The 25,572-nt window shown below is 39.9% G+C and overlaps 1 protein-coding gene across 1 annotated transcript in view; it reads right to left on the bottom strand.

Moving 5' to 3' along the window:
• The window catches only part of SHANK2 (SH3 and multiple ankyrin repeat domains 2), a 315,102-nt gene that overhangs the window by 268,295 nt on the left and 21,235 nt on the right, over positions 1-25,572 (bottom strand). Inside the window, exon 9 of the mRNA XM_009886245.1 lies at positions 6,057-6,123. Within this exon, the coding sequence (XP_009884547.1) occupies positions 6,057-6,123 (67 nt within the window). The remainder of the gene's footprint in view (positions 1-6,056; positions 6,124-25,572) is intronic.

Genomic DNA, 25,572 nt, shown 5'->3' with positions numbered 1-25,572 from the left:
AATTCTGTATAGCAAACGCCTCCTAAATCTGCTGTGCTCATTTACTCACAGACAGCTGCAGGCTGGATGAAAACAATCAGGGATTAACTTTTCTATTCATCACATCTTTTAATCCATTACTTTCTCTTAGTTTGCAATAAATAAATGCATAAAGTTAAATAAATTATAGATCTGCTAGAGCTAGTTAAGAAAAAAAAGAAGTTTAAAAAGGGACATTACTATTTTTTTTTATAATGATGTATAAGTGCTGTACTGTACATCAGGACTACGTGTAATGTCTTCCTCAAAGCAGAAAAGAAGATAAAACAATAGTCACTGAGCTGCAAGTTACTTCTGGCTTCCAAAGACTTTCAAAATAAGTGATAATTAAAATAAGCTGCTTTGATGTTGTTATTATTCCTCAAAAAACTAATTTGGGGGATGATGAATTGAAATAATCTGAGAAGCTACACTAAGTATTTCATACTGCTTGTAAAACAAGTTTCTAAGTACCTTATGGTAATAGGTTTTCTTGCTTTATGAAAAATATTATTTTAATTTGTTTCAAATAGGATTACTTTTTAAATGATATGGCAATATTCATTCACCTTTCAAACATCTGTCAAGGAAACAAAAGGGATTCCCTGATGTTTAGAACCTCATGAAAGAAATAAATACAATGAAATCTGGATCTTGTTTTTAATCCTTTACTGATATCCTTTTTTCCTCTCCTCTGAATCCTTTATCTCTTACGTTTGATTTAGTCTTACAAAACTGCATCGTCCCTGACCGAAATAAGACTAATGTGAAGTTTCGCTGTTAGTGGCAGCAAGGTGTTTTTTATTGTACTAAGCCACAGGAATCATTTGCAAGGCTTTTTTTTCTCAGTTTGTTTCTGAAAATGGCAGCACCAAGTTAAAAAAAAAAAAAAGTTATCTGTGTTAAACACTTTTCATGCCACAGTTTCAACAAACTGGTCACCCAGACACCTAATGTGCTACCTGAGATGGAAAGATTAATTGGCAGTTGATGGTGGGAAAGGCAGCAAGGTAAGGAAGAAGCGACCTGCTGATAGAAGAAGGGAGAGCATGTGTGAAAGAACCCACAGAGTTTTGAACATTCGGAGGAAAAAGGTCAAATTTTTTAATAGGACGGACTAACTAACAGATTTTTATGCTGGTATGGTGGCTAAGCGGAAGCAGGTTCTACGAAACTCCAGTTTGCTGGGAGACATGAGGGCTTGCAGCCAAAAAGGATTGTAACTGCTTAAAGTGCGACCTTGCCTGAACGTTCACGCGCTGTAGATCAGCATCATGGGAAGAGTCAGCAGGTTTGGGTTCCAGGTCTCCCCCTTCCACAGATCACCCCATGTTTCATCATGGGATTCCTCTGTAAAGTTACCCAAGAGACAGAGAACTGCACTCACTCAGAATGAGGACACGAGAGAAACCGGGCTTTCTCCCGACTGAAGAAACAATGTGGAGGTAGATAGCTAGGACTGTTGCGGCACACGCTCTTCAACCGAAGTGCTGCTGCTCAGAGCTGTCTCAGACTACATCTACCAGCTCTGAGCCCTCCTGGGAGTTTTAAAACCCTAAATGACCCTATCCATCTTGAGACACACACAATTTTACATAGCTGAGAAACCTTACGGGCAAAATCTCTTCTTTCTTTTTTTCAGATGACTAGGTAGGGACTCCTCAGATTACTGACGTTGCCAATGGCACCTACATCTTCTGTTATGGATACAAACTTTAAGTCATTTTGCTTCTATAAAAGTGAAGCAGACGACTTCATCTCTCTGACTAAACGTGTATGCTCACATTGGCCCTAAGCAGACGCTTGTATCTGGCAAGATCTGAGTGAGGTAACCAGAAACTATACACCTCAGACAAACATCCCTCTCTTACAGTCAGATGTCACTTTCCTCCAGTAACATGGGTCATTATTTTTGCCTTTTTGAGCTTTAAAACAGATATTTTTATGTTTTCTTCTTTTTATAGAGGAGTGTGAAGTCTTACATTACTGCAAAGCAGCTTATTTTATGTATGTCTAGTTTTTCAGCATTTCAACACCTTCGTCTAATATAAGTGCTTTATAATTAAAGAAAAAGGAAGAACAATCTCTGTGGGATTTGATCTGTAGAACAAAGATTTAGGAGTTCTGCTGTAAATTAGAATTTTCTACTGTCAGAGGATACCCCGCTCATTTTCCACCTGAGCTGCTTCTCCATCACCTTCAACAACATGGACAGCCTCAGCATTACTATCTGGCACAGATCCAGGCCAAGGAAAAGAAAAAAAAAGAAAAAACCCACCTTACTCCCTTTAAGGCCTGCAATTCAGACGCTTCTAAACTGAACAATCCCAGACTTCGCATACAGCTTAAAATGGGATTCTACTCTAAATGCCGACGAAATATAATCGGCAGGCAAAGGTGGCATAGGTAATAATTGATTTTCCCAGCACTTAAGCATCTATATTTATTTACACGGAGCCCTTGCGGACTGGTGCGTTGAGATGGAGTGCTTTTGCTGCCAGCCCGCTGCAGACGCAGCCCTTCGCTCCATCGGCAGTGACATCCTCCTCCTGCGGAGAGGCTGAGCCGGGATCTCCGCCACCGAACAAAGCAGCTCATTCACCGCAATGCATGGCACAGGACCATGAATCATAGGCGTTACATTACTGCTCTTACATCCTTATAATTGCAGTTTTGGCAACACTACTTGAAACAGCTTTGTGACTACTGACAAACTGGAAGACACCCACATAATACCTTCTGCATTGAAAGTACAAGCGACTTCCTACTGCAATAGTTTGGGACAACAAAATTATCTAAGAATAATGTTAATTAGCACATGTCAAAACAGATGGACAGGGAGAGTGTAGTTCCTCACTATGTAAGATTAGAAATTTCAAGCAAATATTATTTTTCATATTTCAGATACTTTATTCTGAAAAATGTAAAAACTTGTTTCTGTCACCAGATTAAAAAAAAAGCTCTTGAAACTACCAAGTTAGGTCCAGCCTCCAATCGCTACCACCAATTAACATTTTGCCATCCTTATGATGACAAACCCAGGAAAGTAGGTAGCTTCTTTTGGAAAAAAAGTAGTATTGCCACTTATATTACTTAGGGGTATGTTAGGCTTGCATTTAAAAGTATCTACAGCTAAAGATACTGAGTATGAATATCTTTAAAAGTGAAAAGATTAGGTCAGAAATCTTCCAAGAGCAATGTAGAGTTTTTTCTACAGAACCAAGAGCAATGTGGAGTTTTCCCCAGTGCATCACCAACCTCTCCTTCCAATGAACGAATGCTATCGTGAATAACCGTGAATATCATTGACAAGCTTCCTATTAAATGCTTAAACAGCTCACCATCTACCAGCTTAGAAAAAAAAGGAACCCACCAAAGCCGCACATATTCCAAAGAATTTCTCACAGTTGTAACTTATTAATTATTAAATTAGTCTAAAATAATTACAAAATACAAATTACAATTACTAAATGAGCCTAAAATAATAACAACAAGGTTTAATGACCTGGATCAATATCAAAATTCTATATCTGACCAAAAATACACTGAGGGATGACAAAAGAAACGTTTCTCAAGAGACTTCATAGTATGATCTGTCCTTCTTATCTTCATGAGGATACTTCTCAAGCTCTTTGCTATTCCTTCCCACTCTGTTGCCTCCGGGCTTTGAGAAGGTACATTACTCAAATGATATATGTTGGAATGCATCCAAAACCACATGAATATAGCAGAGAAGCAGACAAGTAAGATAAATAAAAGCCAACTTGTTGAAGTTTAAATGCTGACATTATTCCGCACATTCATCATCATACTAGCTCTCAGGTTTTCTGCTCAGGATATTGTTCTTTGATTTATTTATTTTTTTCAAGCTGGGAGACATTCCAAAAATAGGAATTTTGATGACTTAACTTTTTTTTTTTTTAAAGTAATAAATCTTAAAGGACAAATGTCTGGCTAAATTAAATTAGCTGGGAGGAAACAACATAACTTAATGCTTACTCTTGAAGACAAATCTACCAATTTAAATAGTTATGCACAATCCACCACCATCTTGCAAAAAATGCAAGTGAATCATGGAAGCACCAATACTTCTATTTTGTCAGCGTAAAAGGGAAGGCATCAGGAAAATTTTGAGAATCTTCCCATAGAAAATATTTTCTAATCATTTTTCTAGAAATCTCCAAACCCAACGGAAAGTTTTTACACAGTAATAATAAGTCTTGCCTAAAACCTCAGCCACACGGCCATGGCTTCTTTCCTGGATTGAGCCTCATCCATCTATGTCCTAACTACATTGCAGTTTCTCCCACACGTTGACCTAACTTGGAACCTCCACTGGTCGAGGGAAAGGAAAAGTAGTGCAGAACCAGGTTGCCTTGGGCAAGTTGGTTTAGTGGGAGGTGTCCCTGCCTATGACAGGGGGGTTGGAACTCGATGATCTTCAAGGTCCTTTCCAACCTAAACCATTCTATGATTCTATGAACTAGTCAGTCCAAACAACGATGACATTAACTCAGTGTGGTTTCACGCAAACCAGTTTAGAGGATCCTGTTTGTAAGTGTGCTGTAGGTGTTACTTTTACTTTACTCATACTGTAAGTCTATGCATAATTAATACCAGCAAGTCATTCCTTTACTAGGCGGGTTTTTTTTCTTTTATGGTACTCAACTATTTTTAAAAGAAAAAAATCCATTTAGAGAAACATAAAACATAATACTGTGTATTGTCTTTGTGTGGTACTTGTTCTGCACTGACTCTACACGCAAGCCAAAATACGAAGAACTAACATGGCAGAAACAAAGGGAACATTTGAACCTAAACAACCGTTTTCTTTAATTTCAACATCTTCACAAAGCTATAAAACCATTAGCCATATGTAAACAACATTAAGATGCTCGCCCTATTAGGAATAACTGCTTCATTTTTAGTGCATTTTTTACATCATATTGTTTATAAATACAAAAAGATGACGACTTCTTACATGGGAAGGAACTATCCTGCTATCTCAGGTACAAACCTTCCAAACTCACTACGAACTTTCATGCACAAGTTATGAGTTTTACGCAAAACTTTTATGCCATGTGTCCTCAGTTTTCTCCATGCACACTGCAGAGTTGGAAGTACCACAGTGCTACGAGAATTCACATTACAGCGCAGAATTTTTAACTATATCCCTGCAGATCATAAGCAACGGGGAAGGGAAACGGAAAGGAGGCCTTAATCCAGAGCAATTCTTTCACAGTCCTAAATTTCATGTGAGCTGGCCTAGTTTTCCACATAAATTCAATACTATCAGGTCACAGATTATCATCACTGAGTTAAATCTGCGCAGACGACTACACAGACCCTCCTGCTTCAAAAGGAATGTCTTTTTTTCGTTCAACTTCAGGATGTTCCTGTGGAACTTTAATTAACTTGAATTAAAGCATTTAAATTCATTTTAATTAAACTGTATTAGAAATCACTTTTATCAAACTGGTTTTTATTTCAATGGCAAAACTCTCTGTGTAAAAAGATCTTTAAAAAGCCTTAAGGTTTTTTGTCAAGGGCCCTTAACGCGTGTCACTAGTGCCACACACCAAACTCGGTGAGAAGAAATGGTTTTATGGATATGGATAGGCAGTTTCTGCCACACATTCATTTAATTGCAGAGAAGCATCTTTCTTTATCTTCTTCTTCCGACCAATTATTCTTACTTGAGAGCTGCTTTAAACAGCCTGCAAGAGTCAGTTTGGCTCTTCCAGGTATGTGGATGTGCATTTAATCTGTTACGAACTGTCTAATTTATACTTCTAAAGCATCCACCACTCTTTTGCAGTACTTATCAAATTTTCACTTTCAGAGCTTAGTTTGAAAACATTTCAGCTTTTTCCCCCATCTTCAGTTTTTATAGAAAAGTTACTTTTAAAATCTCCCTCAACCGATCCTGTCATCACCCCTGTAGTCATATCTCACATAGAATCAGATTCAACATCTTTGCAAAATCCGGGTTTCAACAAGTATAGCTTATTTTCAGCATCTGTAAATATTTTGCTTACCAATATCAGCTTCCCTGTGATTCTTGATATATTCAGCAAGCTCAAAATTCCCCGCTATTATAGCCACCTAAAGGATTGTAAGAGAGTTACAATTAATATATTGCCATCACTTATTAAGTAGGAAAATATGCATGTCACATTACTGACAAACATCATACAACTACATTTTCATTTCACAAAGTGGAGCAACTGTTTATTACCTCTATTCCGCAACTACTACCCGCAGTACATTTCTGAAACCGCGCTGAGAAATGGCGTCTCCATCTATTTGCGAGCAGCACGGCCGTCCCCCAGGTCCCCATTTACCAAGAACGCTGGGACCCTGGATGTCTCGGGAGCCTGCCAGAAGAGCTGTGGCTTTTCGTCTTGTGCCAGTCAAACCCAGCAGCGAACATCAAACACACCATCCCAAAGCTCTGGGAGCTATACTGACCTGTGGGGAGCGCTACAGGAGCGGGCTGGGAGAGACACATCGAAGACATTACTGCCCTTTAATTGCTCCTGCTTCGCTACTTACCTCAACAATGAAACCAGGGGCTACAATGCAACGTAGGCGGGATAACCAGGGAAGAACTACCAAGAACTACAAGTATTCAGGAACCACTGAGACACCAAAGACGACTAAAAAAAGAGGAACTGGAAAAGCTTATGCATATGTATGGAATTTAAAGTGTTGTAATAAAAATAGTTCTAAAATAATAATTTTCTTTTTCATTTATTTCCTGGTTGTCAAACACAGACGTGTAACTGTCTATTCCAAATTCTCATCTAAACGCATTTAAAAAAGAGAAACATCTCCACTGGATGTGGGGAAAGTGATTTGGTTATGCCATTGCTGTCTCCTCCCTTTTTCTTCTTCTTCTATTTTTGCCCTGAATATTCAGCAGTTGCCTTTTCTGGCTTCATTTTGCAGCTTTATATTATGACAGATCCTCTTCCCCTAAGGGCACTGTGGCTTTCCTGGTGTAGGCAGAAGGGGTAAGCTGGGCTCACCTTTCCCATGGAAGCTTCTGCACATACAGAGTGCAGGCCAAAAACACAAAAAAAGATTTAAGAAAATCTTATTTAAGAACTCCCCTGGATATAGGGCTACTGGCAGTCACGAGAAATGATTGAAAACTCAGGGAAATTGATGAGCTGATGACCAAGATAGATTATCTTCTGGTTTGTATCACTAAACAAATCTCAGGGACGAAGAATAATGCGAAGGAAGATGAAAGTGCTGAAATGGTCTCCGGGAGGTGTATGAAGTACAGTTAATATGAGTAATATCTCTTCCTGTAACAAGCATAAGACCTTATTTCTGCACTCGTCACAGGAAATTGCACGGACAATTTTATTTACTACCAAGCAAAACAAATTAATATGTAAATCCTCAAAAATGAAGACTTTACACACAAGCAACAAACTACAGACAGAAAATCTTGACTAAGACGTATTGAAGTTTCCAAAGCTGCTTTAAATGGCAGACTCAGAGCAGGCTTAAATCACGAGCCATGACCATTGCATCCATTTCACCTAAAAATAAAATAATTACAGGTATTTTCTGCACTTTTCATTCAGCATCGATTATTTACACGATGCCTCTTTCTTCCATGAGCACATCTCATGTAGGGCACGGAGCAGACACACCATATATCCCACCGCAACGCCGGCAGAAGTCTCATTGAAACACAGCACGGGGAAGACTATTTCCTACGGGCATGGGTGCACGGCCTTAGAAAAAAGAACACGCTGCAACACTCCTGAATAAAACTAGATGGGATTGTTGAAAGTCAGATTATCACACTCTTTTCTCCCCTCCTCGTGACTTCATTTTAAGGCCTTTCTTTAGACCCGAGACTCCCATTGTATTAGTCCTTATGCTTTAAGCCATTAGTCATTAGTCTTTTCTGCCTGCAGCCCTGCAATCCCTTGGGAAAGGACCCAGCTTGAAACAAATGGTTTCAAACACAGTGAAGTAATCTCCGGTTTATCTTTTTGTCCTAAGCAAGAAATAGTTGGCCTAAAGACGGACTAACTGATTTAGCTCAGCTTGCAAAGTCTACTGGCTAGTAAAGTACAAGCAAGACTTTAAAGAAATTACTATATTTGAAGAATAATACCGTATCAGAATAACTTTTGTAGATTACCAAGCAAAGTTTAAAACAAACAATTGGACATACCATTTATCATGTTAATGCCCTGAATCCCCGTTTTTCCCCCGGGTTTTTTTTTCATGCTTTTCAGGTTCTGTCTTTTTTTCTTGGCAAATTGTTTCTTGTTTCATTAAAAATTTCTATCCAACATACAAGCTAAATACAGTAACGACATTTTCTTTTCAAGTGTATCTATTTCATGGCAGAAATTCTGTTCCGTGTTTGTATAGCACCTAGCAGTTATACTCAACACACGTACACTTGTGTTTTAAAATAATCCTCAGTAGGCAGCTATGAGCATGGCATGTGCGGTGTAATCATTTTTGTCCTTTAAATAATTAACTCGCATATAATATCGCCATACTTACTAGTGATAATCATGTAATTATTTTCTCATTACAATATTAACAGTGAGGAAATGCTTTGGCTTTGGGCACTTCTCAGTTGTGTTACATCAGACGTTGATGGATTCTTGGGACCAAATGCATTACTATGAATCAACAATACAGGTTCACCTCAATCCCACTTCTGCTTTTAGAGCGCAGCTGAAAAAATAAAGAGTGTTTCTTCTCAGATATGTCATAAGACTTCTGCATGCCATACCTGCAACCATCAGGTAGGTCAGGGACAGAAGTAGATTGGTGCACTGCCACCACCTCATCGCCAACAGAAGCAGTTATCCATCTGAACATTACTATTTTAGCCGTAAGTAAGACCGCCTTTACTCTAGGAACTACTCCTGAAATAAACTGCTTCTCAGCACCGATAACGCATCAGAATCCGTCCCCCAGCCTCCTCCGTGCAGCTTCTGAAGCGCAACTCATGATTCTCCCTGGCACACAGCCCTACAAAAGCACCAGCAGAGCTGTACGAACGCTGCCCCTTTAACCTCCCGTTCCGCAGCCTGCCTCGGCTCAGGTTCATAAAAGCAACACTTGTGTGTAGATCAGGGGTTTTCTCTATGTTATAAGCAAGCAACAATACCTCTCTTCGACGTTACCCCTAATTAGCATGTAAAATTCAAACAGGGAATTCAGCAGTGACAGGCAGCTTGCTAGACAGCAGCCATGTTACTCAAAGGAAAGAATTTTTGACACGGAGTAGATTTTAAAACTCAAGTATAAACATGCTGTTCAAGTGATAAACACATTTTATTACTTGAAAAAAGATATTGCCACATAGCAAAGAGACAGCTTGACAGAGAATTGTTCCTGTACTTGCTTCTGAATCAAGCACTAGATTCAGCCAGCTCAAGGTATCATTTCTCCTGACTGAATTTGCTTCAATTCGCTAAAAACAGTATGTAAAATTCTAACAGCAAAAATGAAGGATGTTAAGATCTAAAGAAAGCAAGAAAAAGTTAAAAAGTACAAATATTTCTTGGCATAACGTCAATGTACTTCACTTGAATTTGATGGGTAAAGAGTGTGGGAGAAAGTGAAGTCAGAGAAAAATCTGAAAGATACAAAATTACACTCATTCAATTTTTACAGTTGCAAACTACAAAGCACAGCAACCACAGCCTCTTTTCCCTCAAAATTTATCTTGAACCAAAGTTATAGCGTGTTCAGCTAATACTGTAAGCGTGAATGGCCTTCACGAGATCCAGGGCTTGCACCAAATGGAGGTGGTGTACAGTCTCTCCTCAATTAAGATGAAAACTAAATCAGAACCTTATGAAGTTCTATAATTGTACTAAATGTCCTTGTACTGTAGAAACAAAAAACCACTAATGTAGTATCTTCACAGAAAATATGCATCAGAATTTACGCGTTTTTAAACAGCCATATTTTGCTTTTCAGGACATTCTGTAGTCAAGTGCTAGATTCCTAATGGAGAGGTTACGGCAGGCAAGAAGGTTTTGTCCGGGGGGTTTTGTGGATCACAAGACATCTCTTCTCGGCAGGGAAAAAGTAGCACAGCCAGCAAAACTACAGGGAAAGGGTCTTTTTCCAATTCCAGTAGGAACTGGATTCCAGTCATCAAAATGCACCACATGCGTGTTTACAGACATGAAATATTACCATGAAAGGCTGGAGGTAGCGCTTTACAGCCAGAGGCTATCCGCAGACTCTGTTATGCTGAAGCTTCAAAAATTGTAGCTTTTTAAAAACTGCAAATGTAGCAGTCTTATTATATAATTCAGGTTCTTTCATTCCTGCAGCAAATGGCCTTTCATTTCACCCTTTTGCCACAGACAAGACACTTATTGTACATCAACAATCTGGATGGCCCTAGTCACATTACTCTGTAAACCTGAAAAAAACTGTTTATGCATCACCTGAAAAGAAAAAAAATCACCCATCTACAATTTCCACTAAATCCTGCATTTTTTGCCCTATTTTTAAAGGGAGTATTTATTTTGCATCAGCTCTGGAGTCAGAGAGACTGCCCCTGCGGCGTCACAGCGCGGTGTCAATCCAAGCCCAGCTGCAAAGCACGACTAAGCGGTTCAAGTCCGGCGCTTTCAGAGCCAAACCAGGATGGTCATCTGCCACCCTGACATTCGCTCGGGATCCCTGTTCAACACAGAGAACAGAAACTCTCCTCGTTTGATTAAATTGTCGTTAGAAGCAATTTTACATGAATGATAGTAACCAAAGTGAACCATTTATCAGCTCCCTCACCTCCAAGTTTAACTGACTCCACCAAGAGCATTAACACGGGCATCGATTGTTGTCAAATCACGTTTGCTAACAGACATGACTGGCCTGAATAATTACACGTGCTTACAGCAGGGAAGTGAGCAGAATGTCAAGCTAAGCAGGAAGACGTATCTCAGCAGGAGATAATTCATACAAAATAAAAAGAAAGTCGGGTAAACCACGCAGCCAGACTGGTGCTATCACCTCCCATTTCCACGATACTCTGTCTCCCTAATGTCATCGCAACAAAAAGTCAACGGAGTCACTGAAACGGGTGAGAGCTGAGACACACTGGGAGGGCTGCGAAGCACCAAGCCACAGCGCTGGGCAAGGCAGCGGAGCCGAGACGCGAGCTGGTCATCACTGCCGGGGCACGGAACGCACAGCCTGACCAGAAGCTGTGTGTTTATAGGGAGATGTGCTCTGCCGTGGCAGAAGGAGAGCTGGTTCCAGTCACCCCGTCGTCTTGCCAACTGTCTCACAGACAGATGTTTCCTCCAAACGATGCAGCCGGTTACAGCGGGTTACGACTTCCACGCCAGGCGGTGCCAGATGCGCCGCCACCAGTTCCGTGAAGCAGGGAAGGAGGTTAATTGGCACTTGGCTCGTTGCTACGGATGGTAACTAAGGGACAGCTCAGCAAAGTACAAACTTGAATGAATGGAGTAGTTGTGACGGGGGGAGTGGGGGGCGCAGGCAGGAGATGGGGGCTCCCCATGATTGCTCGTCCAGCACAGGGCACTGCTCGAGGAATGAAACCCTCGTGAGGGTGAGGCACTTTCAGAAGGGCATTTCTTTCTCCTGGCACAGCGTTATTCTCGTCCTCTGGTTGTCCGATATTCACAGTCAGAAATGTTCCCTCTGCATACGGGCAGGTTTTAAGTTCGCTTTCAGAAGTCAATTCAGAAATTAAACATTTGACGCACCTGGTTAGTTCTGCTTCCCCGAATCTTGTTCCCCACAGAACTTTACTTGAAATAATGGCAAATAAGAGTACTTTGTGTAAACAGTGAAACCTGACAGATGTCCAGTTACAGCTTTCAGTGCGACAGAGTTTCATAATGTTTTCAGACTCTGGACCAGATATAAGCAGCAGCACTGACTCACCGACGTCTCTCCTTTCAGCCTCACAAATACAGCTGTCAATGTATCAATTACTTACATTCAAGTATTTATATTTTTTTTATTATTGTGATTAATGCAGTGTTTTGTTCCTTTGGGGAAACTGGAAATTATATGTAAACTGTACCTGTCAATAACCTTTCACAATTGATTTTTTCCACTCTTGAAATGTATCACAGGTAGAGTTTATATTAAATTAGAGCAGGATCTTTGTAGCCTGTTAGCAAACACAATTTTAGAGCTTTACGGGTTAGTCCCTGAAAGGTAAGCACCAAAAGTAACATTACATTATCGCTCTTTGGAACAAACTGCTCCAACATGGTAAGAAACAATACAAAAAAAGACAGAAACTGAAGTTGTCCCCTCTCAAATTCAGCCATGGAACTTTGACAAATGTTCTACCTGGGAGTGAGGAGAGCACTTCTCCATTCGTTTACATCTCGCTCTCAGTCGAGGCTGCTGCACTTCCTTCTGCACAGGCTTAAATTTTAGACCAGGCGAGATATAAAGCTTTCAAACGCTCTGCCTAAATGGAGAGTGGTGGAAGCTGGTTGGGCTGCCCAGTTGGAGCTGCAGTTCACAACAAGCAGTTCAGGACAGAACAGTCAGCGCTCCCCACCTGCTTTTTCTCCCCCTTCTTTTCTCTTCCAGACAATTTCACTTTCCTGATAAAAGTACGTTCCATTATCCTTTCCTTCAGGGCTGACGTTTCACCCTGCCATCGCCTCTGCCAGCCAGCAGCGCTCGCTAAATGAGGGTCTTTTCAAGAAAGCTTGAAATGGCAATGAGTTCAGGTGTGGCACTACACATTAAGGGAGAGCGCTCTATCCCAGGATAAAATGGGACTTCAGCCTTGACTTCGCTCAGTCTCAGCTAAGCAGCGGAAACGCACATGGACACAGAAGATACGCTGAGGTACATCTGCACTACGTGCTCCCATCTTCAGGTGGAACTGGGGGCAAGAGGTGATACAACCCTGCAGACGACACTGTCACCATCAGACTCTCCAGGAAGTGCTTTCCACTTCAATCACAGACTTACAAAATCATAAACTGTACCACTAGGGACTGGATTATTCTAACAATTAAGAAACACCTTTCAAGCAGTCACAGCTGTTACGCAACGGGATTCGCAATCAGCAGAGACTCGCGAGAAATTCACACAAGTGGTTTTAGGAGGAATGGTGGGGACGGCTTCCGCAATGAAAAGGCCACCTGAAGAGCTCTTCCAGATGTCCTAATTAGGACATGTTTTCTTAATATTAAAAACGTAAGAAATGTTATCATTTTAAAATAGCATAAATTCCCAGACAAAAATCATATCAACAATTCACCCAATAACTGCAATGTCAAGAAAGAGGCGATAGTCCAACAGCAACGCAATCTCTAAACCATTCCATTATAATCATAAACTTTGGCTACAGAAACCTTTTAAATTTGGTATGAAAATCTAAAGGTGCTTCCTGTGGGGCAATGGAAAGGCAACGTAGTTCAACGTATTCTATCGTGTCCTCTCTAAAGAAAAGCTCTCCCTAATAAAACCAAGAGGTAAAGGCTTTTTGGAGTCTAAAGCCACTTTGAAGTCTGTCACCATGTACCCTCAAGTACGCAGCAGTCATCCACCAGGACATTAGAAAGGTAAATTTAGATTGTTAATTGCGAAGACCCTGCTCCCACATACGCCTGTGCACGCCCGTGCGGCACACAGCACCATGAGGTTCCATCCCTGACAAATAGTGACAGGAAATCATGCAGCACACTGTGCAGACTCAAAAAAAAAAAAAAAATTAAAAAAAAAAATCTTAAATCGATATGTATTCGTTGCTCTCATAGATGAGCAGCATGTAGATTTTAAAACTCTCTTCAGTGGTACAGATGGAGTTCGGTTTGGAAAAGCAAGAAGCAATCTGCGTTCCAAATTTCTGTTCCATAGGTGTGGGAGAAAAATGTACTGATCAAACAGTATTGGTTTCTTACGCAATTTTAGAGAGCTTCTACATGAGGGTACGTTTATTTATGCAATAAATACAAGAACATATCTAGAACTCACTTTCCTTTGGAAAGGCATTCTTTTGTAATACTTTAGCAAAATGTGTCAATTTGACAAGTATTGTTCTGAGCTCAAATCACAACCTAGGCTTTAGATATTTTCAGTTAGAGAAGACATTAAGAATTCAATAAATACAGCAAAATGTTTTTTTTCCTGGACCAGTTGAAAAATTCCATGCAGTTACAATAACTATATAATCTAAAATAGAAATGCTGAATAATCATGAATTCTGCACTTTACTTTCCAAAATCAAAGGGCAAAGTATCATCCCACATTTTGTAGTTGCATGGATTACAGTTGATTTTTGACTTTGAGGCTACAACATTTTAAAATAAAACTAGAGGAAGCTTCTTAGTTCACCTCATTATAAAAGAAAACCAAATGCTTGATTAATATACTCTTAATATCACTAATTCACCCCCTTTTTCAAACAGCGCTCCTGAATACATATAATATGGATGACATGTAACACGACCTCAAGAAGATACATATGTTCACATTACAGAGACACACTTTTACACTTACAGTCCAAAACTTTATTAAAAAGTAACTGGTTTTGAAGTTGAGATGTAATACATCTAATTAGAAGTATGTCAGAAACAATTTACTATTTTGATAAGTTTATAATTTTGCAATATTTTGTACATATAATAAGATAATATTTTTGTTGAAAATATATCAGAACTGAAAGGTTTTATTTGATAAAATAAAATTAATTGATAAAATTAATATCACCAATTTGAAGCTTTATTTCACGTATGATATTTTCAAGTTTCAGTAAACCTAACTGAAGTAAGATGAATAAGATAGACATAGACTAAAGAAAAGCAGTATTTTTTTTTCTTTAAATAACAGTGAATATTTATATTAAGTGCAGAAATAATCCCCATTCCCTACCAGGACAATAAAATGCTGGCAATTTTCCTAAATTACTCTGTAGTAATGTTATGAAAGAATATAAGTAAAAAATCATACTCAGCATTTTCATACATGCTCTTTTCCTGGACAAAAAAAAATTAATAATAATTCTTAACAACTTTATAATGTAATACAAGCTTAATATTATGCATTTTGAAAGGAACTAACTTTGTATATTAATATATCTGATGTCCAGTAGATGGCAAAATATCAGCAACCATCACCTTTAATCTTCTTGAAACTTGCTTAATTTAAACCCCAAAGTACATATATTTTTTTCTTCTTCTTTCTAGTCTCCACTTTCTATTGCATCGGATAGCAGGATTAGCTTTACCTTTTGGATGTTTCCTGTATGTTATCTGCTTGAAAGACAATTTCATCTTCATCAGTTCTTGATACAACAAAGGACAATAATGTTACTATCCTTTAAATAGTCCTTTGAAGACAGTTTCTTCGCCACTGAAATTTTTTTCTCCAAAAGCATGCTGCTGCTACTGTTCCCAAATTTGCCAGCACATGTTAGCATACTGTGTACAAAAATCTCTTAGCAACAATATCTTAGTGTCTAACATTTTCCTTCTTCCAACTATGATTCATGGAGCCATCTGTAGTCAGATATTGACATGCAGTATCTTAAAATAGATACCTTACATTTGCTCAACAACTAGTTTTAGCATCTGAAAATATAAATTATGGGAAAGGGCCAATATTTCTTTGAGGCTCTTCATCGTTCCCTTGATCATTTTAGCACCGTTTAAGCAAAGGCTTGCCACGATCACTTCGCCTTAGTATTAAGGTCAAAGCATTCACGCTTTCCCAAGCGCAGCAGTAGGCAGCTCGGCTGTGCCGGGTACCGTCCCTTACGTAAGCCCTCCGAGCAATCTCGACGGCTTCCCTGCTGAGAGGACCACCTCCCGCTGCTACCCCGGCTAGTTTTTAATAGTAACCAAAGACAAGGGGTTTTAAACTTCAAGTAATTCTACACGCAGCATTAAGACCTAAGCATTTTTCACACCCGTGGAGCGTAAACCTCATGGCAAGTGCCCTCCAACGGGTGGGACGAGGGCAATGTCTCAGCTGGGCAACGACAAGGAGACTCTGCAGCAGCGGCTACTATAGGGAATGCAACAACATCCCGCGCTCTGTTCAGGGAATGGGAAAAAAATGACAACTGCAGCCTCCCAAGCACTGGTTTTGCCTCCTAAAACTCTTAGGAAGTTTTCACTCAGCAGAGAAAGCATCTTGTTTTCAGCTACAGCAAATTATCTATTAGTAGCTAAAGACTGTGTAACAAAAGTTATGTGCTACAATGTAGTTAGCAGTTTTGTATTACTAACTGGTACTAAAATCAGGAAATGTTAATTAAAAATATTCATATTCAGTAGAATAGATTACATAGAAAGATTCTGTAGCATGGCTTTGAAACAATCTTAAATGAAGTGCAAGGAACACACTTCCACCCCAGTGAAATCAAACAGAATTTTACCCACCTCAGAGGAACCAGGATTTTACCCGAAATATTTCTGAGCAACTGATATTTTAAAAACAAGCAACTATACAACAATGTGCATCCAAATACATGATATGTATTTAGCTGAGTAGTATCAAAAAAAGTCCACTGCAAGCATAACAGTGCTGGCACGTTTTCAGCGCTAAAATGCTGGTTTTGCTTGCAAGAGATTTTACAGTCCCTATGGGTCTTCCGAAATACACTCAGTAGCCATGAAACAGTGCCAGAGCTGACTAGCCTAGGGAATCCAAGTCAAAATTAAGAGAAGGCTCTCACCCTGAATGACCTCCTCTTAGTCTCTTCGTGTCCCGCAGTGCTGTCGTAGCAGGACTCTGGACAGGACTGACACCTGCAATGCCTGTAGGCACCCTTGTTTGCTTTCCAGTCACCTTTCTACGATTTAAAAAGCAGAACCTGTATTTTATTTTACACTGTCCTTTCATGACTATACACAACCGCGTTCTTAAAACTTAACTACTCTCACTCGTGAATAAACCCTGACTGACTACCTTCAGATTAAACTAAGCCTGCATGGACACCAAGATAAAAAAATGTAAGTCCTTTCCTCACAACAGGCGAGCAAATCACTCCCAAATCATCTCACTCTCGCAGCTTTGAAATGCAAACTTAACTCCGATGACAAAAGGATCCGTTGTTATGCAAGAACCAGCTTGCCAGGAAGTGTTGGACTGAACATGCGGGCAAGTCGATTAAAGCTATCACGAAACATGTCAGGAAGCCAAAAAGGAACACGCAGGCAAATTCATCCCAGGCACAACTTCACTGCTTCACGGCATTCTTTTACTTCCTCCTGTTTCTTTAGATGAGAAACAACTAAGGTTCTTAGGTTACCCTACTTTGTATAGATTGTATTAAGCCTCCTCCATGGTCACTGCATGTATTGGGAAATTTAATGTCTGTCTATTTTAAAAGTAGAGAAAAGAAATTACATCTTCTTTCTGCGTCTCTGCTAAAATGCCACCTTAGCAAGTCATTCTCAAGTAAGACGCTTTCTTCTACACTTGGGTTTTAATAATTAATACGGAAAAGAAAAAGCAAACGGTGTGATACACACGCATTTACAATTACGGACTCATTCCACGGGAAAATCCAGCTCAAGCTGGAAAGAGCCATCAAAAGCCCGTTATTACATAATCCTTATTACTGCTACATGGGCGAGCAGCCACGGCAAAGGAGTATTTACTGAGAGCAGATAAAGCCACGTTGCAGCATCAGATGTATCAGATAAGACACAGCCAGTAATAAAACTGACTTAATTTTCTTCCTCTCTCCCCCCCCCAAATATTCTAAATTAAAAAGCCACGAAACACAATCTTCTTCAGCAGAACTCTTATAGAAAAAGACTGAGAAAGTGGGCTCTTTGCTAGATTTTGCTTTCCTTGAAATTACACTCAATATAGGGTTATAGGGAAAATTCAGCTAAAGCGTGTATAGGTCTGCACTGCTGTAGGGTAAAAACTTTCCCCTCTGAAGGCAGTCCTGCCTCACAGAAAAGCCAAAATGTGCTATATTAGCAGCTTCTTCCCCAAACGCTTGCAGAAAAATGTCTTCCTACTCACAGCAGGCAGTAGATACTGCCCACTACTTCACAGTGAAAACTGTTCATGGGATTCAATTCTGCAAACACTTAATAATACAGTGTTGCTTCAACTGCTAACCCAAATGGCTGAAAATGCTTTTGGAAAGCCCTTAGGATAAAATGTCTCGGGTTAATAAAATACTGTGATTATTTTACCTAATACATTTGGTGGATTTGTTCCAAATTCTGGGGGTTAACTATAACAAAACCTTTGGAAACAGCAGTCTAGTAAAAGGCAATGCCAATAACATACTCTGATGAAGACGGACATGGGACGGCGGCGTATGCCAACTGCTTGTCACGAATGTTCTCTCCAAATAGCAATGCGAGAAGATGCTAAGTCTGTCCTAGAGGCGCAGATCCTCCATTTTTATAAGCAACAAGAAGTCACTTGGATGTTGCCAGAAATTAACACCGAATAGCCTGTATAGCCATGGAAAAGCAAGAGATCATGCCACCCCATCACTGTCCATCATCACCATGACCATTCACCTGTACTCGCAGGCCTGACGTGCCCACCAGTCCCACTCCCAGGCTGCGCTCAGCACCGCAGGGACATAAAATAAAAATATCATTGTTGCCCAGAAATGCAAATCTAAGTTCATAGGATCATAGAATAGTTTGGGTTGGAAGGGACCTTTAAAGGCCATCTAGTCCAACCCCCCTGCAACGAGCAGGGACATCTTCAACTACAATCAGGTTGCTCAGCCTCATCCAACCTGACCTTGAATGCTTCCAGGGATGGGGCATCTCCCACCTCTGTGGGCAACCTGGGACAGTGTCTCACCACCCTCGGAGTAAAAAATTTCTTCCTTCTATCCAGTCTGAAGTTGTAATAATCTGCTTGGATACAAGCAGACAGAGGAACACAGGACAACAGCAGGACACCACTGGGCATCCTGGTCATCACGGCAGAAGCAGCCTCAGCACAAAAGGTGGATTTCGGTATTTCTGGTTCGTTAGTATTGACTAATTCAATCCATGTCACTAACGCTATTAAATACACATAATAGCGGCATACAAAATGTAATAAGGTATTACATTTTATAGAGAAACTGAACGGTATTAATATCTCAAAATAACATGGTTCAACAATAAGAAAAATTTCAATGTAGGCGATTACAGTAAGCATGCTTATCTAGAGTTTGTAAAACAAATTTCCCATAGGGTTTAACCTTCTTATACCACACATACAGGTACAGGAATCAAGAATTCATAAAAGAACACCATCTCTCATCTCCCCCACAGTTAAATCTGAAGCAGAGCCTGATATAATACACTTTTCTGTGAGAACACTGAGAAAAAAAAACCCTGGATATCTGTCACTCTCTAGATGTTTATTCAGTGCCTATCATTTCCATTTCAATACATGTAAAAACCCTGGCAACAGTGCAACACAAATAAACGGATATTTTATATTAATCGTGTTCACATAGCTCCCATCTTAGGACTAATGGGGTTTTTTGATGTCATAGAGACAGCATTTATTCACCCCAAATTTGTCCTAAACCAATAAAAACACAAAAACTTCTTCTGATAGACACAACAATGAAATAAAGTCTTTCCAACGACAAGATTTACAGTGCTCTTTATAGCTACAGTAAAAAATACACACAGTTGTCACAGCTGACCTTTTTACAAGGATCAGACACGCTATGTGTGACTGCTCAGTTACAATCAGGCTATTTAAGAACTTACCCTTGCTGCCTTCTCTTCTGGGATATAGTATAAGTAAAATCACAAGAGCAATACTCAAGCTTGCTATCAAAATCCTATAATGAAATTAAGATTATACAAATCTCCATTGCCTCTTGCAACTTCACCCATGACAACCATTCGTGTCTGAATCGCACACGAGCCTTTCTTACTTTGAGGCAAGAACTGGTAGTGACCCTTACGATTTAGTTTGCTTAATTTGTTCCGTTTTATAACCCAGTTTCAGTTGCTTCCGAGCTTTTGGAAATTTATCCATTTGGTGGAAAAAGAAACAGATTGGCTCCTAGCTACCCCAGAGACACTCTGTTTTTCCCATGGAAATCCCGCTGCATGTGAGAACACCTGAGGCGTTTCAGCTGGCCACCGCTGTTGGAGCGGGGAGAGAAAGCGCAAAGGGGAAGAAAAAAGGGTCTCAGATCATTTACCCGGAGCGCGATGCAAAAGATGGTCTCATGGACACTCCCCCATAAGTTTACAGTCACGTAACAACTGTGCAGTAACAACAGCTTCTTTTTTTTAAAAAAAAAAAAAGAAACATTCTACAGTATTTTTAGCACCTCCAAGTGTGGTAATATTTTGCCTTTCTCAATAAAAGATGATCATATCATTTAATTTCTTTATGTTTTACTATTTTACTTCCATTTGTCTGCTTTTCTGAAAAATGACAGAGGTTAAGACAAAGGTTTTTCGTGATCAGCCAGCGCTATCCAAGCCATCGTTGGGTCAAGGTGAAGGGATTTTAACCCCGTTCTGTACCTGTACGTACTTTTCTGCTCCTGTATCTCTCACTATATCCAGCCCTTATCAAGCCAAGGGAGAGTATTAGTGAAAGCCCCTCAGGCTGAGGTCTGAATTTTCAAAAGCAGCTGCAGTATCTCCAGAAGCAGTTGAGGCAGAAGCGCCTTTGCTGTCTCACGTCTCCAGCAAGAGTATTACATTCTGCTTTGTTATCTGCTTGTCACCAGCTGTATAACGAACCAAATATTGACCTTCGGAAATTGTACTTCAGGTGCCAGTAAGGAGAAGCATCCTCCTAACAGTTTGTCAGTACTTCAGAACTGACAGTAGCAGGAAATCTGCTGACACTTGAGGTCACCTCTAACCTGCCATCAAGCACTTTCCTGTCGGGATTATTACTTGGAACAGTATCTTTTATCTCTACTATTTTCAGGAATATTTTCATTTGACAGCATTTCCCCCCGTACCCTAACAGGTAACAACATATCAGCACTGCAAAGGCATAAATATGCCCAAAGCAATGTGTAAAGTTCCCAAAAAGCACTTTTCTCAAATGAGAATGTGTATTCCTCTGTATAAATAGCACCTCAAGGTACGTGACGAGAAAACGTATCATAACTAATCATTGTTAGCATCTGGATATGGCATCATGAGGCCTCTCTTTCTTTTTTCTTTTTTTAATTTGAATATGTCTTTTTAAGAAATTACATTGAGTATGCCTACATATATACATACTAACACACTTTTTTAAAGGAAAAATCCATAGTTTGTTCTGGTATGGCCACTTGTGTAGACTTAAAAATGCTAAACGCAGCTCCTACTAATACCTCTATGTTTCAGTCTTAAAAAGCCATTCCGTAGAATTTTTTTATTATAATTATTCTAGTACTTTGGGGGTTTTTACATGATTAAAACCTTAAGTCTTTTCCTATCAATATCTAAATATCACAAATAATGAGTAAGTGCAAATTAAACTGTACACTCTTCCGTAACAGATTGTCCTTTACCTATTATTTCTGTACTGCCAAACACAACTTAACTGATCAACACAAGCAATGAACCTAACATAAAAAAATATAAAACAACCAAAGCAAGTATGAATAAATTCCATTATTTGACTCAAATCAGGACAAAAGCTGAAAAAGCTGAAAGTCTGACTAAAGGCAGAATGCATCATCAGAAAAGAGCTATACACACAAAGAGCAAAACACGATATTCAATGAGGCATTCTTCACGCAGGTGGTTCAGGAAAGGAATCAGGATGAAAATAAATACCTGGCAAAAACAAAGTCCTCGTGTAATTCATATACTCCATTAACATGACAGTTACATATTTTAACATCAAGAGAGAAAGCACTACTTTCTATTTGTAAAGATGCCTTTTTGAGGCACCGGACAGAGATTTTTAGGTTTCAAATTAGCTTTCTCAGAGTTTCACCCTTTCAAAAATAAGTCAGAGACAAAAAATACCTCAGAAGAACTTCTTGTCCTTTGCCTCTAAATTTCACATAAAAGATGAAATTCAAAAGTATAATAAACTAAAGCAAAATGGGGGTTTGCGAAGCCATTATAGTGATATGCAGGACAATAAACAAGATTAATTTCTTACAGGCCGCTAGCAGGGCTGGGAGCACTGCACACCCTTCCGCCCTGCGACAGCCCCATCCTCCCCGCTCAGGCATGCCAGTCGAGGCTCCCTCCCCAGCATCACCACCCAAGCAGGGCTCCCTCTTTATACAGCCAGTCCCAATTTCCCTCTAATCTGAATTTCTCTTCTCCCCAAGACCCTTATCAATCTTGGTCTTCCTCCACTCACTCTACTCTTTCGAGCCTCAGCCAATCTTGTACTTTCTCACCCATCTCCAAGCTCAGTGTCCACTTACCCGTCCCCAACGGCGCCTGTCTATCCTCCCCGGCCAGCTCAGCTTCCAAATACCCAGCCTGGCTTTGGAGCCCCTGTGTTTGAGTCAGACTGCAAACTGGTTTACACTGCCACGTTATTAACATTGGAGATCACTGACAGCATGCAGGGCAATTAAAGAAAACAAAACAAAACAAAACAACATGACACAACAGGGGAGATGGGACAAGGAGAGGTGGGTCAACAGAGTTTTTCAGTATGAGCAAAACAACACATGTTTTCCCTCACCCGTACTCCGAAACAGCTGAATCATTTTGTTTTTCCGAACAATGCCGCCTGAGATACCAGGCACGGAAAATTTCATTTCAAATGAGTCAAATCTGGCAAAAGTATGAGCAATTGAAAACGGATGTACAGCCAACACACACTGAAAGGAACAACTCTACCTGCAGTGGACCTGGAAGATTGCTGCTCCTCCTGCCACCTATGTAACACGAGCGTCTTAATAACCCATGCTTATTTGGGACAGGAACGGTCAATAATAAGGTACATCTGAGAGAGAAATCATTCTCAGGTACAACTCTGCCATTAAAACATGCCACTAAATGCCACCTCAGAATAGTTCTTCTGTGTATTTGAACACATATGCTTCAAAACCAATGACTAATTATTAGCTCTATCAGCTCTAAGCTTGAAAGTGCTTTATAGCCCATATGAAAACATATGAATTATTCATATAGAGCTTCTGCTCACAAAAAGAAAAAGGAGAAACACGATAAACAAGGTGTATGTTCATTTTATCTTACACAACAGAATTTCAGCAGCTTGTGAACACTGCAAAACTCTGATATTTTTGAGTTACTGGATTAATACTTGCCAGATAGGTAAGAAATTATTTTACATTAATCTAGGAGCACGTAAAATGTGTGGAAAACTAAGTAGCTATGGACATTGATGGGATATCACGGCTTTTCTGAAAGGAAATTTTGGGAGATGTTACTAATAAAGTACAAACTGTAACATCAAAAAAACCTCTAAAACCACTGGAAACTTTAAAGCCAACCTATAGCTGGACCAGAAGTTACAGTTCAGCATTTCATGAGCCAGTTTGTGAGAGCTGTAAATCGATGTACTGCACGTTGGTGGCAAACATCCACGTTTCGGCCAGCTCTGTCCTAAGGTATGAATGGCTGTGGAGGCATCAGCAGTACTTGGAGCAGGCGTGGTTGAGGGCACGACCAAGTTCAGTGCTACGAATGAAAGCACAGACCCGCTCCAATTATAGTTACTTCAAAAGAAAAATGGCCAAGCACAATGTATATAACAGCGTATTATTAGCTAGCACGTCCAACTCTGTAATGCCAATGTTTTTTTTCCATCTGTTAGCACAGAATAATTAGCGTGTAAGGTATCCAGATTACCCAGCCAAGACAGGACGGATAAGTGATTAATAAACAGAAGTGGCAATACAGAGTAAGGATGTGGCACAGGTTTCATCTTAACTCTCATTGCTAGGCAGCCTTTAACCGAAATACACAGGACACGGAAAATTCTCACACTTCCAGCAAGGACGGCGATGCGGGATTGCCCTAATCTGCTTGGGAGCCCCACAAAGGGAGGAGATTCACCCCACATCCATACAAGTGTTCATACCTATTAGGAGGCGGAGGGACCCCACAAGAGACATACAGAGAAAGGTCCGCTGACCCATATTCTGGTGCTGCAGAGTGCATCCTATCAGCAGCACAATCGATTAAGGCTGATAGTCACAGACTTTTGGCTATGAGTGACTTTAACTGTACTCAACACTGATTACTAACTTAATGGACCCCAGTAATCAATCAGGGTGAAAGACATTTCTTCAAAGGTAGCTAATAAAAGCTTAGGTGCTTAATTGGGAAATACAGACAAGCTTTTTCATGGCCTCCCGACAACGCCATTCCAACACGAACTCTGCCTCTGCTAGACACTGAAAAGGCAAAAAGGAGAGCCAGATCCCAGGCAGAGGTGTGTACACAGTGCGGGATACCTGAATTATGTGGCACAGAGTTCAGCCCAGAGTAATCGTCCTTCCATATGATCCAGTAAACCCATGAATGTTCTAATAAGCACTGTGATTTGGTAAGAAGTGAAAACATGAACTTTTTTTTTTTGGTGGTAAAATTACACTACATTCATGGGGCACTAATGCTAGATACAAACTCTGCTCCTCATTTTCATCAAAATAAATAAAGCTTTGGCAAGACTTGAAAGCAACACACAAATTTCTCTGTGTCCGGATACTTCTGGTTTACAGAATAGCACAGTTTTCGTATCATCAATTTTCTAAGCAGCAATTCAAAAGAATCATCCTTTTAGATTTCTGAGAAATGATCATAATCGAGGTTACTCAAAGGAATAGATGCTGCAGCTACAACCGTTCTCATTATGTACATATGAGATGCTTCGATGTTCCTTGCTACTGATTACATGAGTAAACATTTTTAGTATGCAAAACCCTATTAACTCAAGGGGATTCTGCATAATTTTATAACAGCTCCACTTGTGGTGTCTGATCGACTGGGTCAGCAACAGACAGATGGCAAAGAATTAATTCTAATGCTGCTTTATTGCAGTGCTGGCGTCAGGGTTTTCTCTGCTCGCTGCATTCGGAAAAACTAGAACTTTTCCTACGTTCCCTGCAGCTAAAAGTAACACCCCATAGAGTAAAAAGATGGAAAGTAATTTCCGTTTTTTAAGCATGTAGCTCTAGAAAGGAAAAAACAAAGACAACCTAACTCTCAGTCCTTCTGTCCGTACTTGGGGGAGAGCGACCAGCCAAAAGCCCAAGCATCAGAAGTGCTCCATCTCTCCATAATTCTAAGGTACAGTCATAAGTACCATCTAGTACTTAGTGAATTTGCGCTGAGCATAAATTTAGGTGGCAAACTATTAGCATTCCAAAAATGGTGCTCACAATGAAATTATTAATGCACTGTTTCCCTAATTCTGGGAAACTGGTCCCAAAAGTAAACAATGACCTGGCTAGGATTTCCAAGCAGAACTCTTAAGCTCTTGAAATACACAACTTATGCCCAGGAAACCTTCAAAATACAGAGATAATTAAACTAATATAGACATATCTGAGTTTTTTTTAAAAGTCTGAAACTCAGAGGCGTTATCTGAACATAAACTTTGGGGAGCCAACTCAGAGACCCACGTGGACATAGCTAATGTTCC

The sequence above is a fragment of the Charadrius vociferus genome, unplaced genomic scaffold (assembly GCF_000708025.1).
Source record: "Charadrius vociferus isolate BGI_N301 unplaced genomic scaffold, ASM70802v2 scaffold115, whole genome shotgun sequence".
NCBI classification, from domain to species: Eukaryota; Metazoa; Chordata; class Aves; order Charadriiformes; family Charadriidae; genus Charadrius; species Charadrius vociferus.
The sequence above is the reverse complement of the archived record's forward strand: the minus strand, read 5'-3'. Positions and strand labels throughout refer to the sequence as shown.